Source organism: Triturus cristatus, chromosome 4_1 (assembly GCF_964204655.1).
Source record: "Triturus cristatus chromosome 4_1, aTriCri1.1, whole genome shotgun sequence".
In the NCBI taxonomy this organism is placed as follows: Eukaryota; Metazoa; Chordata; class Amphibia; order Caudata; family Salamandridae; genus Triturus; species Triturus cristatus.
The window spans coordinates 854,541,074-854,555,438 of NC_140585.1; the positions used below are offsets into that span (position 1 = coordinate 854,541,074).

General features: G+C 45.1%; 1 protein-coding gene across 5 annotated transcripts in view; it reads left to right on the plus strand.

The window, feature by feature from the left end:
• Positions 1-14,365, plus strand: part of PRKCQ (protein kinase C theta) — a 549,254-nt gene that overhangs the window by 225,425 nt on the left and 309,464 nt on the right. For all 5 annotated transcript variants that reach the window (XM_085653544.1, XM_085653545.1, XM_085653543.1 and 2 more), the window contains one exon: positions 1,040-1,213. In XM_085653544.1, the coding sequence (XP_085509670.1) occupies positions 1,040-1,213 (174 nt within the window). The remainder of the gene's footprint in view (positions 1-1,039; positions 1,214-14,365) is intronic.

Consider the following 14,365-nt stretch of genomic DNA (forward strand, 5'->3'; position numbering starts at 1 on the left):
CACCAGAAGACAGTATGGGCAGTACAGGGAAAGACAGACAGACAGCGACAGTGATACAAACCTAAGGCCTACCACTGGCCACCAGGGATGAGGCGCAGGTGGTAGCCTGCGGGTGGAGGAGGGCCTCAACTTCTACAGCAGCGGCAGCTGGGGCAGGGGCAGGACACACAGGCGGAGCTGTGTGGTGGGGGAGCAACCTACCAACAAGGTCAAGGGTCGCTCCGTTTCCTTTCGAATTTGCACAGTAAGGATACCCTGACATCTGTTTTGCCTCAGGCGAGGATCTCTGATGGTGTGGGACAGACCTCGCTAGCGGTGAGGATGGCATAGCTTGTTAGCTGGTGGCTCACCCACCAAGGTCTAAATGACCCTGTTAACTAGTTTCCCCGCGTGCGAAAAACAACGCATCCATATTTAATTGCGTTGCGCAGAAAGGGTTTTTTAACAGCGAGCGCATGCATTCTATATAGAAAAACAGATTTTACAAAGTGCAACATGTTCTACACCCATAAATGTAGTCACACTGCACTTTCTCCTGGCACAGGCGTAGAGTTATCTGTTTAGGCCCACCACCACTGGAAATCCCCTGAAGTCACAGATTTCCAGGACTTTTGACTTAGCCCTTTGTGAACAAAAACTAAGCTTTGGAAATTCTAGCAGGGTTGGTTAGGGTGGTTTGAATGTAGCTTTATCAAAAGCGTAGATAGTATTTACCGGGTCCCGCAATACTCTGACCAAGAGAAAGAGAAAAGGAAAAATTCAAAGTTTCTTAAAATACAGCCAGCCAGGGAAAAAGATGTGAATTGTGATCTGAGCCTCCAAATCAGCAGACCGTCATTGTTTCTCATATGTTGCATCAATCCTATCCTAGCACCATCTTTGGCTTTCTATTCGATGAAAGATCTTCGTTTTCTGAAAGTTCATGCAATGTGGCTGGGAGTCTGGCAGACTGATGCATCCCTTTCTCATTTACTTTGTGACAATGATGAATGCCCCGCGAGTGCTCCCTGTCTCTGAAAAGGTTGCCATTCTCTGCTAGGTATTCCTGGCCGAGCTGAAGAAAGTAAATCAATTCTTTGCTGTGAAAGTATTGAAAAAAGACGTGGTTCTGATGGATGATGACATCGAGTGCACGATGGTGGAGAAGCGCGTCCTGTCACTGGCCTGGGAGAACCCGTTCCTCACGCACGTCTACTGCACATTCCAGACGAAGGTAAGCTCACAGCGAAACTGGCTTCATCAAAGGCATTACAGGCATTTGAGCCGGAACCCCCGGGCACAGACAATGCGTACTTATTTTACCCTCAAAACGCAAAGCATTGTTACTGAATATGTTTAGCAATAGACCGTTTATTGTGGCCAAAATGTGTTGTTCTTGTGAAGTGCATGGTAAAACAAATGTGTAAACACAAACATGCTGATACAGATGCATTAAGGGACGGTTATTGGATTTTTAGGGCCCCGAACAGAAAGTAGACGTGCGAGGCTTCTCTTGTGACATCACAGGAAATGGCATCACAATAAGTTGCTATTAGTCGTCTGGCATAGTTGAAGCAACTTTGCAAGAAGCAGCTTTTCTTGTGCTGATAGCGCTATATTAAATAAGCATATCATTTAGAGCCCTAAAAAATAAGTGCATATATTTTAAAGTTGTGTTAAGTGGAAATACATTATATTTATTTTATTTTTTTATTTTATTTTATTTAATGCGTTTTTATATAGCGCGGACTTTCCCCGAAGGTGTCAGAGCGCTTCACAATAGGAACAGTAATGATACATAAGGAGAAAAATTACAAGTGAGCATGTTACAAAATCAAACGTTACGTTACATGAGGCAATAGTGACAATTGTGCAAGTATCAAGAGCAAACAAAATACAAGAGGTAGCAAATGATACGTTACAAAAGGAAAAAGTGACGTGTGCAGGTTACAAGAGCATGCAAAGTACACGTAGAGGTAAAACGATTGCAATAAATGGCAGACACTCAAAACACTAAAACAAAAGTTACGTTACATGAGGCAGTGGTGGCCGTTGTGCATATATCAAAAGCAAACAAAATACAAGAGGTAGCAAACGATACATTACAAAAGGAAAGGTGACGTGTGCATGTTACAAAAGAGTACAAAGTAGAAGTAGAGGTATAATACTGCATTAAATGGCAGACACTCAAAACACAAAAACACAATGGGAAGGCACTTCTATAGGCATGGAGAACAGAATTTCCTATAATGGAAGGACTTCCTTCAGAAAATAGAGGGTGTGAATTAAATTTGGAAGTGTCTTTGAAGGAGGAGAGCTTTGAGGTCAGTTTTGAAGGCCTGGGAAGAGGTGGTGGTCCGGAGCTGAGGCGGAAGTGAGTTCCAGATTCTCACCGCGTTGCCTGAAAAGGATTTCCTTCTTGAAAGTGGGAGGTTCAAGCAATTTTCTGCATTATGTGATGGTCTGGAACCTCCAGAGAGTTTCAGTTTATTCGCCAGGTAGCGAGGGGAGGAGGAGTGCAAGGCTTTGTGGGTGATACAGGCAGGCTTGTAGATAGATCTTGCCTCTATGGGAAGCCAACGGAGGGTGAATAAAATGGGTGTGATGTGGTCGCTTCTTTTGGCCCCATATATGAAACGAGCTGCTGAATGGAGAACAGACTTCAGGGGGGACAGGTGGGATTTGGGGAGGCCAGAAAGAAGAGAATTGCAGTAGTCCAATCTGCAGAGAACCAGCGATTGGACCAGGGTTTTAAGGTCGTGCTCCGGGAAGAAGCGACGAATCCCCCAAAGAAGGTGCAGTTGGTATCGAGCAGACTTTGCAATGGAATCGATGTGGGAGAGTAGATTGAGTTTTTTGTCGAGTATGACACCAAGGGATTTTGCGCTCTCGACAATGATGGGTTTATTGTTCAGTAGATTAATCTGATCCATCCATGATTGCACTGGGGGAGGAGAAAGTGAGGAGGAGAGGAGGAGGAATTCTGTTTTGGAGGGATTCAGGATCAGTTGATGAGTTATCATCCAGTTTTGAATGGAGTCGAGAGTAGAGCTTAGGAAGGAGAGATCGTGAGTGGAGGCCACCTTAAGGTAGATTTGAGTGTCGTCCGCATATAGATGATAGTGGATCCCGGATTTACTCATGAGATTTCCCAACGGTTCTAAATAGAGATTGAACAGTGTGGGTGCAAGTATAGAGCCTTGAGGAACACCTTGACCGACCGCTAAAGGAGATGAAAGACTGTTCGCTATTTTGATCATTTGGAATCTATCAGAGAGGAAGGAGGCAAACCATTTGAGCACAGTGCCTTCCATGCCCATTCTCTGTTGAAGAGTGTTAAGGAGAGTGTTGTGATTGACAGTGTCAAAGGCTGCAGAAAGGTCAAGAAGAATTAGAAGGCAAGACTCCCCTGAATCGAGTATCCGCAGCGCGTCATCAATCACTAGCAGCAGGGCTGTTTCAGTGCTGCAGTTTTGAATGAAGCCGGACTGGAAATTGTCAAGAAGATCATTGTCCTTGATATGGCGAGAGAGTTGTTTCGCTACACATTTTTTTGTGATTTTCGCAAGAAAGGGTAGGTTAGTGATGGGACGGTAGTTGTTGAGGTCGTTCACATCAGCGGTGGGTTTTTTAAGCAGAGGGGTGACCTGCCCAGTTTTGAAGGAAACAGGAAGGGAGCCTTGACTGAAGGAAGAGGTTGACCAGAGTGGTCCAATAGGAAAGAGAATGGGTATAGAAGTCAATGGCAATGGCACTAGGGATGGGGTCAAGAGAATGGTTAGAGGGCTTTGTGTCGAGGATGCATTTAAGGAGGGCATCATCAGAGATGGGGTCAAAGTTTTGCCAAATGGTTAAGGATTTACGCTCCTCTGTAGGGGTAGGATGAATGACCTGATCTACAAGTGATTTCACCTTTTCGTCAAAGAATATAGCGAATTCCGCTGCTTTCTTTGTGGAATCCTCCAATTTGGAGGTTGGGGGAGAGCTGTTTGGGTTCTTGATGAGGTCGAATAGTTTTTTGGGTCTATTTTTGGCTGAGTCAAGGAGGGATTTGAAGTGCTACGCTTTTCCAAGGAAGATGTGCTTGGCAGAAACAGAAACAGCCACTGCAGGCCAAACCCAGACAGCACACAGCAAAGAGGCAGTACTTCTCCTTCAGCTTTCCCAGCTCTTCTCCTTGGCAGAGGTTCTTCTTGAGTCCAGAAGTATTCTAAAGTTCAGGGGTCTGGGCCCCAATATTTATATTCCATTTCTCTTTGTTCTCTTGTGGCAGAGAGGCTCTGTGCTCAGTCAATATCAGTTCTGTCCTCTCTGTTCCAGCTTTCCGGCAAGAGGTAGAGACAGCATTGTGTAAGGCAGACCAGGCCCATTCAGGTGATAGGAAATCTCCCCCTCTACTCTTAATGCAGCCCAGGTCTATTCAGCCCAGCCCTGACTCATCCAGGAGAGGCAGGACACACCTCAAACCCCCCTTTGGCTGTCTTTTAGTGAATGCACATCCCCAGCCCCTGTCACTCCAAAGCCAGACAGTCAATCAACAAACAATCAGAGGCACACGGAATGGCTGAGCGAGAAAATACCCACTTTCTAAAAGTGGTATTTTCAAACACATGATATAAAAATTATCTTTGCTAAAAGATGCGCTTTTATATTCAGGCATACTAAACTTCATCTTTCCATTTTGTCCCCATGGAAAGTTATACTTATAAGATGTTATAAATAAATGCACATTCTATCCTATTGGACAGATAGCCTTTCAATAGTGAAAAACTAAATTCACTCTAGTTCACTATCAGGACTTGTTACACACATCAGGACATGGCATACCTTTCACATACACTGCACCCTGCCAACAGGGGAACCTTGGGCTTACCTTAGGGGTGACTCACATTTAATAAAAGGGAAGGTTAGGGCCTGGCAAGTGGGTGCACTTGCCAGGACAACATGGTTGTAGAGGCTGCATGCAGACACTGCAGTGGCAGGTCTGAGACCTTTTTAAAAGGCTGCTTGTGCGGGTGGCAGGATCAGTGCTGCAAGCCCACTAGCCTCATTTGACTAACAAGCCATGGGCACGCACAGTCTACTGTACTAGGGACTTAGTAATAAGCCAAACAAGCCAATCATGGAAACCCCAATCCTTATTAACAATTTACACAGACAGAATATGCACTTTAGCACTGATAAGCAGAGGTAAAGTACCTGAGTCCTAAAGCCAACAAAAACAGGGTCAAAACAGGAGGCTAAAAAGCAAAAAGTCTGGGGATAAACACGCTGAATAAGCCAGGTCTAACCCATATATTACATTTTAATACCATAAATATATATTGCCAAAAGTTAGTCCCAAAAATATTTCTATATAGTATGTGGTTAAATAATTATGAAAGTCTACTGTTTGTATTGTACTTCTTTTCCTTTTGAGTTTTTTAAACTCTGCGATTAATAATCTTCTTGGTCACGGGATTCTGAATTCCATAATGTCCATATACTTTCCATTTCCGATTTCATGGCAATAAAACTCAAGAATTCAGAAATAAGGCGATAGCACTTTTGTACACTTTTGCAAAGGCTTGGTTAAGAAGGAAGATTGATGTTTCCGCATTAGACCAGCGCCATTGCACGTTGAATGTGAGACGTCGTTGCACATAGTGCCTCTTGGGCACAGGGCACATTTATATCCGCCTCACAGCCGATGCCTTTTGTCACCCCATCTCTTGCATCATTCGGCCGCAGTAGATTTACGCAGCCTTTGCTCTGGCCTTTCGAGGGATCATTTGACCTCGATGAAAGGCGCGGTAAAACCTGCTCCTGCTGCTAGATCTGGGAGCACGGATAAAATGATATTTACATAGATTCTGGCAAATGAAAGAGGAAGGGGTGGCTTGTGTGATCTGTGGCTGCGAGGTATTACTGGTAAAGGTTTCTAGGCCGACCGGAAGGCCTCAGATATGGAGCTTCAAACAGAGAAGAAGGGCACAGATCTGTCAAAGAAACATTGATTTTAAAAGGCTTCCTGATTCAAAAGATTCAGAGGCACTAAAACAGAATTCAGAAATGAAGAACAAAATGTGAAATGTTACTTTAAAGAGGCAATTACGATCAAATGAAATTCTAATAGAAATGAATTTTTCAGTCACGCTGCAAGGTGACGTCGAATGCCCAGACGACAATCAAAGGAAGGAGGACGGCGGTGCAAGATTTCTCCTGCTGGTATTGCGGTCAATGAGCAGTTGAAAAATGTATTTTATACTATCTGCAGGGGTGTATAAAGAAACAACTGGACTGGCAAGTAGCCCAAGCGTGCCCTTGGAGCGTCGGGTTGACTAGGTGGTTTTGACTTCGACGACTGAAATCAGCCAGCTTCTCAAATACTGTGCAGGCCAGATGAATGTGCCACGCCCCCCACTTGCAGTGCCAAGTCGAAAACATAACCATTTTACTGGTAGCTTGTTACTATTGCCAAAAATACGAAATCCGTGCCTCTTCCGCTACAGCTCATCATGTGCTTGTTTGTGTGAGAAAATAAAGTGGAGAAGCCGTTTGTCAAGCGCGGGTTATTGGCAGGAAATTGAAGCCTCGCGGCCAGCCAGAACGTGCCCGGAAACCACGCAAAAGTCGCACTGTCAGCTGTCGAAGGAATGCACGTTTGTAGTACCGTGGCCAGTGGGTATTGGTCGCTCGTGCAAGGAGGGAAATGCCCCCTCTGGCTGCTATTTGAATGATAAAATAAAGCTCAATAATCAGAGTTCGGCGGGCCCCCTCAGGCCTCTCGGCCCTGGTGCAACTGAACCTGTTGCACCAATAGCAGCAACGGCCCTGCACATTTGGGGGAGTGGCACGAAGCACACACAGCTCAGTCATCAAATGAGGGAGCCTCTGTATTTCCTTTTACGGGTGCCCCAGCGCATACATCTCAAGTCACCCCAAGAGGAAGGAAGGAAGCCAGCACCACAGGCCCAGCCCACCAGGCAGGGACATCTTAAGGATTTTGGGGGCCCTGGGCCAAACATATTTTGGGGGCCCCTGTTAAGAACAACTTTGAATTTATGTTCTAATTTGAGCCCCTGTTTCCCACGCAGTTTCCGCTTCCTCAGCTGTGTTAGTGATCCAGTTTTCATCATAGGCATTAGCCTATATATTCCCGATGCCAACAGACGCGCGCAGCTGACAGTGGTAGGATTTAGTGTTTCCTGCCATGCTACTATGTTTTTAATACTTTTTAAATTGTATATGTGTGGCTTAATTACTCTGTGCTTTTTAACAATTTCTCCTACCTACGCGCACTTGCACTTTACTTGATTCTGCTTGCCTACACCTCCTTAGCTGCTTCGATTCACATCTCGCTTTTCCTCCAGTCCTGGTCCGCCGCGGCTGATACGCCGATTGTGCGGAGGGCTGGGGCTACTATCGGGCTCCACCCTACTGCCCACTCAGTTTCCACTTCCTCAGCTGCGTTAGCGATCCAGTTTGCATCATTGGTATTAGCTTATATATTCCCGCTGCAAACGGGCGGGCGTGCTGAAGGCGCACCAAAGGCAAGCCCGTCTGCGCCTGGAGGTGTTCCGGAGGCATCCAGTGCCGGCCATGCTGCCCAATTCCCCTCCGGTGAGTTTCTTCCACTATATTACAATAGGGAAAAACTGCTTAGCCTTAGGCGGCTACCATTATGTCAGTGTACAGCGGCTGATCCGAGCTTGGAGGTAGACTTTTGATGCAATAAGTGCAACTTGTCTCTCCTCCAGCCCAGGAAACTCACATCCAAGATCCTCCCACGCAACAATAAGTGTAAAAACAATAAGAAAACAGAGGACTTAAAGGCCACCCTTTAAATTGTCGCTCTATGCAAAAGCATGAACCACACATTTATTGCCTACTTTTAGATGAACAGCCTGCTCTTTTATTTCTCACTGAGACCTGGCTGTCTGAAGCCTCCAACCCTACTATCACCTCGGCCATCCCTACGGGTTATAAAATTCTTATGAGGGACCGGCCGAGTGGGAAGGGGGTGGTGTCACCATAATTTACAATCAAAAACTAGACTGCTCGAAATAAGAAAGGGGAGCTGGAGCGGGAAGGAAACATGGCGGCCGTGAGCTAGCGGTCGCGGCACCCGATCTGTAATGCTTGGCGCTCGGCATCACTAAGCTGACAATACGATGCCTATACGCCGACTATGAGCCTGAAGTGATTGGGCTTTCCTTCTCTTTACCTTCAGCCCCCAGGGGGGGGTAACTGCCATCGTAGCCTCTGTCTGTCTCCGCTTGTCTCCGTTGCGGACCTCGCCGTTGTTCTGCTCCCTGCACTCCACCAATGTGCGGTTCCTCTTCCGGGCTTGCGCTGCAGGATTCAACTCTCTGGCGTCCCGTGCTGGGTTCGGGCGTCACGTGAGCTTCGGAGAGTGAGGAGCGGACTGCAGAGCTCTATCCGAGGCTGGACGTGGGATAGGGCGCTCAACTCGGCTCCTGCGAGAGGTATCACCCTGGAGGGAGACACAGCAAGCTTTCTGAAGGCGGCTGAGCAGCTGCCGACCACTGAAGGAGTGTGTGAGGTGGTAAGCCCACTGGGGGGGACGGCAAATGTTAAGCAAGCCCAGACTGCCTGTGCCACCCGAAGTTCCAAGCGCCAGGGCGGACAGGCAGCCGCCCAGGCAGTCGCCCAGGATAAACAAGATTTTAAAAATAGAAGGAAGGGGGTCAAAAAGAGTATAGTTAAACCCCGCAAAAATATCGTCACTGCTATCACTACTACAGCCATTGTTGGGAGACCACAGCAAACGACGGGTTCAACAAGCAAATCGTCTGGTCAGACAGACACCCCAGTAGTTCTTTCAGGCATCGCTTCTCTAACGGAAGCAGTTCCTTCTGTTTCTGCTGTATCCTTTGAGCCAGCAGCCACCCCAGTGGCAGGTAAAGCTTATACTTTAAAACAGAAACGAAAAAGCCAACTGGGGGGGGGCCTCAAGATCACACCTTCCTTGAGATCTTATTTCAAGGTGTTACCCCAGATTTTGGCGCTCCCCAAAAGCCCAACTTCCTGTACTGGCTCAATGCAGGATTGCTTAGAGCTTCCAGTCATGAGCTCCTCGGAGCTATCAAGTAATCTTTCTCAGAATGACCTGGTCTTAGGAGGACCCTCGAAATCCCAACAGGGGGTTAAGTCTCAGTCCGGGGGCGCTGTAGCGGTACTATCTGTTACTACAGAATTGCAAGATGACACAATTGTCCCACTTCCTGGAGGAGAGCCTTCTCTATTTCCAATAGATGAGCAATCAGAGTACTCCGTTGGGCAAATGCTGAGAGCACTGTCTCAGGACATCAAATTAGGTTTTCAGACCTCAACTGCCAACCAGTTGGAGATCAGGAGTTTCTGTGAGTCTCTGGAGACAAAAATCGACCTTCTAAATACCAGAACGGCAACGCTAGAAAGTAATGTTACAAATTTAACCTCGAGTCTTCGACAAGCTGAAGATAAAATAAAGCTCTTAAAAGCCAGTGAAGCTAACCAAGCGGAGAGAATGGAGGCCCTGGAAAATAACAGTAGAAGGAACAACCTCCGACTTCTTAATGTTCCGGAGGAAAGAGAAGGGGGCGATATTAAGCAGTTTATTGTTTCCCTTCTAATAGAAGCCCTGGGTCCAGACTTATTGGAAGAGGAGTTATTGCGAGATATACAAAGGATCCATAGAGACCCATTCCGTAAATCCCCACAAAGACAGAAGCCCAGGAAGATTCTAGTCAATTTTATGACGTATACCCTTAAGGAGAAGATATTAACTTTAGCTCTCAAACAAAAATCACTTTCAGATAAAGGTTTCTCTTTTCAGATTAGGTCAGATCTTTCAAAAATTACTCTTGAAAGACAGTGGGAGCTAGGTAACAGACTGGAAGACTTCCGCAAGCTGGGTGCTGTGGCCCAGCTGAAGTTCCCCGCTGCCTTGAGAGTAATGTACAATAACAAAATGTACAATCTTAGATCTGTGGAGGCAGCGGATGGGCTTCTTCAACAACTCAGGGGAAAATAATGCAAAAGAAAAAAAAAAAAAAAGTTATTTCTTCAACTGCTTGGCTCGCGGGATGATAGAATGGGATAATAAAAGAATAGTATAGGCATGAATTTAATTACTGCTGAGTGCTTCGCATTATGTATCTAAGGTGCTGAACTCTGGACTAGGTCCAGATTCCTGGGGCAAGGGTTTCCATGGGTGGGTTTCTAGGGGTGGTAGGGGTGGCAGGGTTGGGACGAGGGCACGGGGGGTGAAAAGGGTGGGTGTTGCATTGGGAAAAAAGAAAAAAATAGTCCTCATTTTCCCTATTATAGTCCATTTTGTCCTTTTTATGGGAGTTAGAAGCATGATAAGTGTATGTGGGATTTGTAGCCAAGAGGGTTTTTTTGAGGATGACTCAGAATCATGAATAGCTTAGGCATTCTCTCCTGGAATGTTAATGGCCTGCGCACTAATTCAAGGAGGCATCGGATTTTCCAATATTTACGGGATAGTAGTGCGCGGGTCATTATATTGCAGGAGACGCATTTAACGGAGTCAGAACTATCTACTTTAGTTAAGAGGTTGGGTTGGTTGGATTTTGTAGTTTGTACCACTCAATCTGTTAATACCAGGGGTGTAGCTATACTGGTTAAAAAATCGGCCCAAGCAACACTCCTTTCTAAAGTCGTGGATTCAGGGGGGAGATGGGCCATAGCAGAGTGTCAAGTAAAGGATGTAAGATTAACAATTGCTGGCTACTATGGTCCAAATCAGGACGACCCTTTATCTTTCAATGGCATGGCATCTGCTTTAATAGCATTTTCCAGCCCGGTTATTTTGGCAGGTGATTTTAACCTGATCTTGAACCCCCTGTTAGACAAGACCTCCCAGTATAGGCCACTTACATCTCACAAAACTAGAACATGCCTTACCGACTTTATGAAACAATTGGGTTTCTTAGATATATGGAGGATAAAAGCAGGGACTAAAAGAGAGTACTCTTTTTGTAATTACAAATACGGGCATAAGTCTAGGATTGACTTTATTTTAGTGAGTCAATCAATAAAAAACTGGGTAGAGGATATTTTCTATCTTCCGTCTCACCTCTCTGACCATTCTGCGATCAGCCTAGTCATCAATAAACCGGCACCCCCAGTGGAGAGGACATGGTCAATGGACCGCACTCTACTTATGCAGGAAGAGGTATTAGTGGACCTCCAGTCAGAAACTAAATTATTTTTAGCAAGAAATGCCCTAACTGCTTCAACCACTATTATATGGGAAGCTTTTAAGGCATATTTGAGGGGGCATATAACAAGTATCTCCTCCTATAGGTGAAAAAGGTACAAGGCAGACATCGCGGATATCGAAAGTAAAATCAAAGCAACCCAAGCAGTTATTGATCTGGGCAATCGAGAGAGCATAGAGGGTGCACAAGAGACTCTACGGACCCTGAAGGGGGACCTGGAGTCTGTCCCTAATTCCAGATTATCACAAAGATGGGAAGCTAGCAAGATCGCCCACTTTGAGTATGGGGAGGGCGCCGGGAAACTTCTTGCCTGGAAAATTAGATCAGACCGGGCAAGGAATTATATTAGTTCAGTTTCTAAATCTGGGATATCGTATACCTCTGATGAGGATATCAAAACACAATTCTATTCTTTTTTTTCAGACTTATATAAGGAAGAGGGACACCATGACTCCGCTAAAGTTCTGTCCTTGTTAAACAATATAAACCTTCCTGGGTTAAATCCAGATCAACAAACGAAAATAGATGCACCTATTACATATGATGAGGTATATAGGGCTATAATGAGCTCAAAGAAAGGGAAAGCAGTTGGGCCGGATGGTTTACCCTCGGAGATATATATATGCTTGGTAAAAGAGATCACCCCTTTCCTAACTACCTTGTTTAATGAACTTTTACAAGATGGTATTCCTCTTCCTCCCTCGTGGAATAAAGCTACAATATCACTAATATTGAAGCCTGGGAAATCAGCTTCAAATTGCGAATCTTACAGGCCAATCTCAATTTTGAACACCGATTACAAGATCTTCGTTTCCATCATGGCCAATAGATTGGGAGGAGTCGTAGGTGCTCTATTACATCTAGACCAAAAGGGTTTCGTCAAGGGCCGTCACCTGTCTGATTTAACCTATGATTTCATTGGAGCCATTGATATGGCTTCAGCACGGTCTCTTCCTTTGGCGGGAATGACATTGGATGCGGAGAAGGCCTTCGACAGGGTCAATTGGCTGTTCATGTCGGAGGTCTTAGCCAAATTTAAGCTAGGCGATAAATTTAGACGAGTTATCTCTCTTATATACTGCAATCCATCGGCGAATATCATGGTTAATGGCTCCCTCACAAAATCTCTTGCGATAACAAGGGGTACGCGTCAGGGATGCCCTCTTTCCCCTTTATTATTTAATTTATATATTGAACCCTTTGCACAGATGTTGCGAGATGACATTAGGGTGTCTCCATTTAAATGCGGGGAGTGGGAAAGGAAAGTGGCACTGTATGCCGATGACATCCTTATTCTGACAGACAACTTGAATATGGCATTCCCAGCTGTTATCGAACTAGCCCAGAAATTTGGATCTGTTTCAGGCTATAAGATAAACACCTTGAAGACGGAAATTATGGCCTGGAATATGTATGTAGACTCTCATCTTCCTTCCTTAAAAACCGATATAAGATATCTAGGTGTCCATATCCTACATGAAATTGATAAGATTCCCTCTCACAATTTATCATTAATTACAAAAGAAATCAGAAAACTATTGAAAAATTGGGCCAACTTACCTTTGTCAATGTTGGGTCGGGTTAATCTGATCAAAATGTCAATTTTACCAAGGTTTACTTTTCTTTTTGATTGTATCCCCTTATTTTTTGAGAGTGCTTCTCTAGCAAAAATACAGAGTGAGCTTAACACCTTCATTTGGGCTTCTAGAGGGTCCAGGATCGCTTGGAAGAAAATAAGAAGACGTAGAGAGAAGGGCGGCCTGGCAGCCCCAGACCTGCAAATATATGCTTGGGCTTTCCAATTCGCCCATTCACGGATGCTACTAAAGGTTCCAACAAGTAGTGGTATGGGTTTGATGTTCCTGTCCATGCTAAGAGTGAGTGGCTTTTCCGAAGATGGCTTTCTATTTAAATATGGAGATCCCAAGTTTTAAAAAAAAGTTAGATTAAAGGTTTTATGGGGTTTGTTAAAAACTTGGGTTAAAATGCGAGCTGCAATGAAGATGGGGTATTTTTCTAACCTAGCCCCAATCTGGGACTCGCCTGGGATACCTGAGTTCCTAAAGGATAGTTTGTCCTTACAACTGAGGGTAGCCGGTATAGCGAGGTGGGGTGAACTTTTCGTGGAGGGCTCACTGATCCCTTGGGAGGCCCTCCGGGAAAAGACTGGCTTTTCTATCTCCAGATTCAAATTTCTCCAGCTCTCTAGCTGGGCCACCACAAATTATGCTATTAGAAGCAATTACATTCTAGGTAGGGTTACACAGTTGGAGACACAGGCTACACAGAAACCTCCATTTAGAAAAGAGGTTGGCTTTTGGTATCGCACTATTCTTGAAGAGATCGATGGTGACTTTAAACTCCCAACTTCATTGTGGGAGTGCTGCATTCCACAGGTTGATCTTGAGCTGTTGTGGCTTAATTCGTGTAAGACACTATGGGATATTGTAAAGCCTGCTTGGTTAAGAAGGAATCATATCTTCACGATCCATAGAGCCTATTTTTCACCACAGAGGCTAACTAAATTTGCAAAAGATCTTCCTGTGTGCTGTGCTAGATGCGGTGAAGAAGCGGCGTCTGATGCTCACATGTTTTTGACTTGCCCTCTCTTATCGAGCTTTTGGTACCAAGTGGGGAAGGTTCTGTCTACCTCTTTAGGGATATCTATTACCCTTGACTTTCCTCTGATTTTCTTTGGATTAATACCCAATCTGACTGGTCCACCCAAGCATCTGCTATTTTATGCCATCTTAATAGCAAGAAGAGAGATTTGTATTAAATGGAAAGACCCCAAGCCTCCGGAATTTTTAGACTGGCAGGCTTCTCTCCTAAGGATATCCAAGATGGACCTTATAAGACCAGGAAGTAAGAAGAAGCAGGAATTTTGGAAACTTATGAAGTGGTGACGGGGTTTTTTTTTTTTTTTTTTTTCCCTGTCCAATGATTTCATTGCCCTTCCTGCCTTGCTATTGCCTCTCCGGCCTAGCAATTGGGTCCCTAGTGTATATCGCCGCTGGCCAGTGTTTGAGAAGGAGATACACCGGTAAGCTTGTTTGTTGATAAAGTTTACAAATCCAGTGCACTGAGGCAGTGTCACTCTTTTCTTCTCGCTCCAACGCCTGGGTGGCTTTAAATGGGCTGAATATGAGGACAAA